Source organism: Metopolophium dirhodum, chromosome 1 (genome assembly GCF_019925205.1).
Source record: "Metopolophium dirhodum isolate CAU chromosome 1, ASM1992520v1, whole genome shotgun sequence".
Taxonomy (NCBI): domain Eukaryota; kingdom Metazoa; phylum Arthropoda; class Insecta; order Hemiptera; family Aphididae; genus Metopolophium; species Metopolophium dirhodum.
Window position 1 is genome coordinate 9,019,638 of NC_083560.1, and position 1,041 is coordinate 9,020,678.

The following is a 1,041-nucleotide window of genomic DNA, read 5'->3' on the forward strand; positions in this document are numbered from 1 at the left end:
TGACATTTTGAATTGCATTTTTCCCCTGATGCCTTACATTTACATTTTTTGTTTAAATATTGTTGAGGCCAATTACATCTATCATTGCATTTAACTTTCCTTCGGTGGTTCCTATCTTATAGTTATCGTCATGGACTATAATAATAAATATAAATATTAAAATTATATTTATTATACTTAAATTTATAGTAAAATTCGTGTTTTACCTGATAGGATAACTCCAAGAATACAACGAAGGTGGCTGTGAGCTCTGTCTACATCAGGTATTTTGATTTTGACGGTTTCACCCACTTTTCTTTCACAAAATCTTTTTTCGGATTATTCTTTCATTCGATTCGCTTGAATTTTGAAGTTTCAACCCACTCTGTTCTTACAGTAGTTATTTTATTTATTCTATTATCTATTTTTTTTTCTTCATTAATTTCTTCAATCAATGCTTCATCAAATTCACTATGATCTCCAGTATTCATTGACGTAATAGCTGCCTCTAAATCTTCTTCGGTTTTCAATTTATAATTATTGATATTGGAAGTAGCGATGATTTTAATCCAATTTTACACTACATCCAAACATTGCTTCATATTGGCTGCATTTTATTCCATGATGTAAGGATCGATTTTTTATGAATTGAACAAATTTTATTCCTTCACTCCATTTTTTTGTTTTGTTGTCTTGTAACCAAGTGGCAAGTATATTTTCCACATCTTGATTGGCCCTTTTGACGGACCCTTGACTTTGCGAATGTCTCGGTTTTTCGTGTAAAATTTTTAAATCTTCCCGCATATTACATAATTTATTTATTATTTTATTCACGAATTCTCGGACATTGTCGCTTTGTAGAATCGTTGGTGCGCCAAATGTTGTAAAAATATCAAGAAGTACATAAGCTACTTCTTCGGCACGCTTATGCATTAACGGGCGAAGCAAAACACATTTTGTCAGATGCTCCTGATACACTAAAATAAATTTATAGTTTCCGTCAGGTTGTGCCTGCATATCTATAAGATCAAATTGACATCTAGAATTCAAATTCATTTTAGA

General features: G+C 31.2%; 1 protein-coding gene across 1 annotated transcript; it reads right to left on the reverse strand.

Annotated features, from left to right (window-relative positions):
- Positions 1–326: 326 nt before the first annotated feature.
- On the reverse strand, positions 327–783 carry LOC132947592 (KRAB-A domain-containing protein 2-like). Its single transcript, XM_061017905.1, has 2 exons — positions 564–783; positions 327–493 (listed from the first exon to the last, which is right to left on the reverse strand). The coding sequence occupies exons 1-2, from the start codon at positions 781–783 to the stop codon at positions 327–329; spliced, it is 387 nt and encodes a 128-aa protein (XP_060873888.1).
- Positions 784–1,041: the final 258 nt, after the last annotated feature.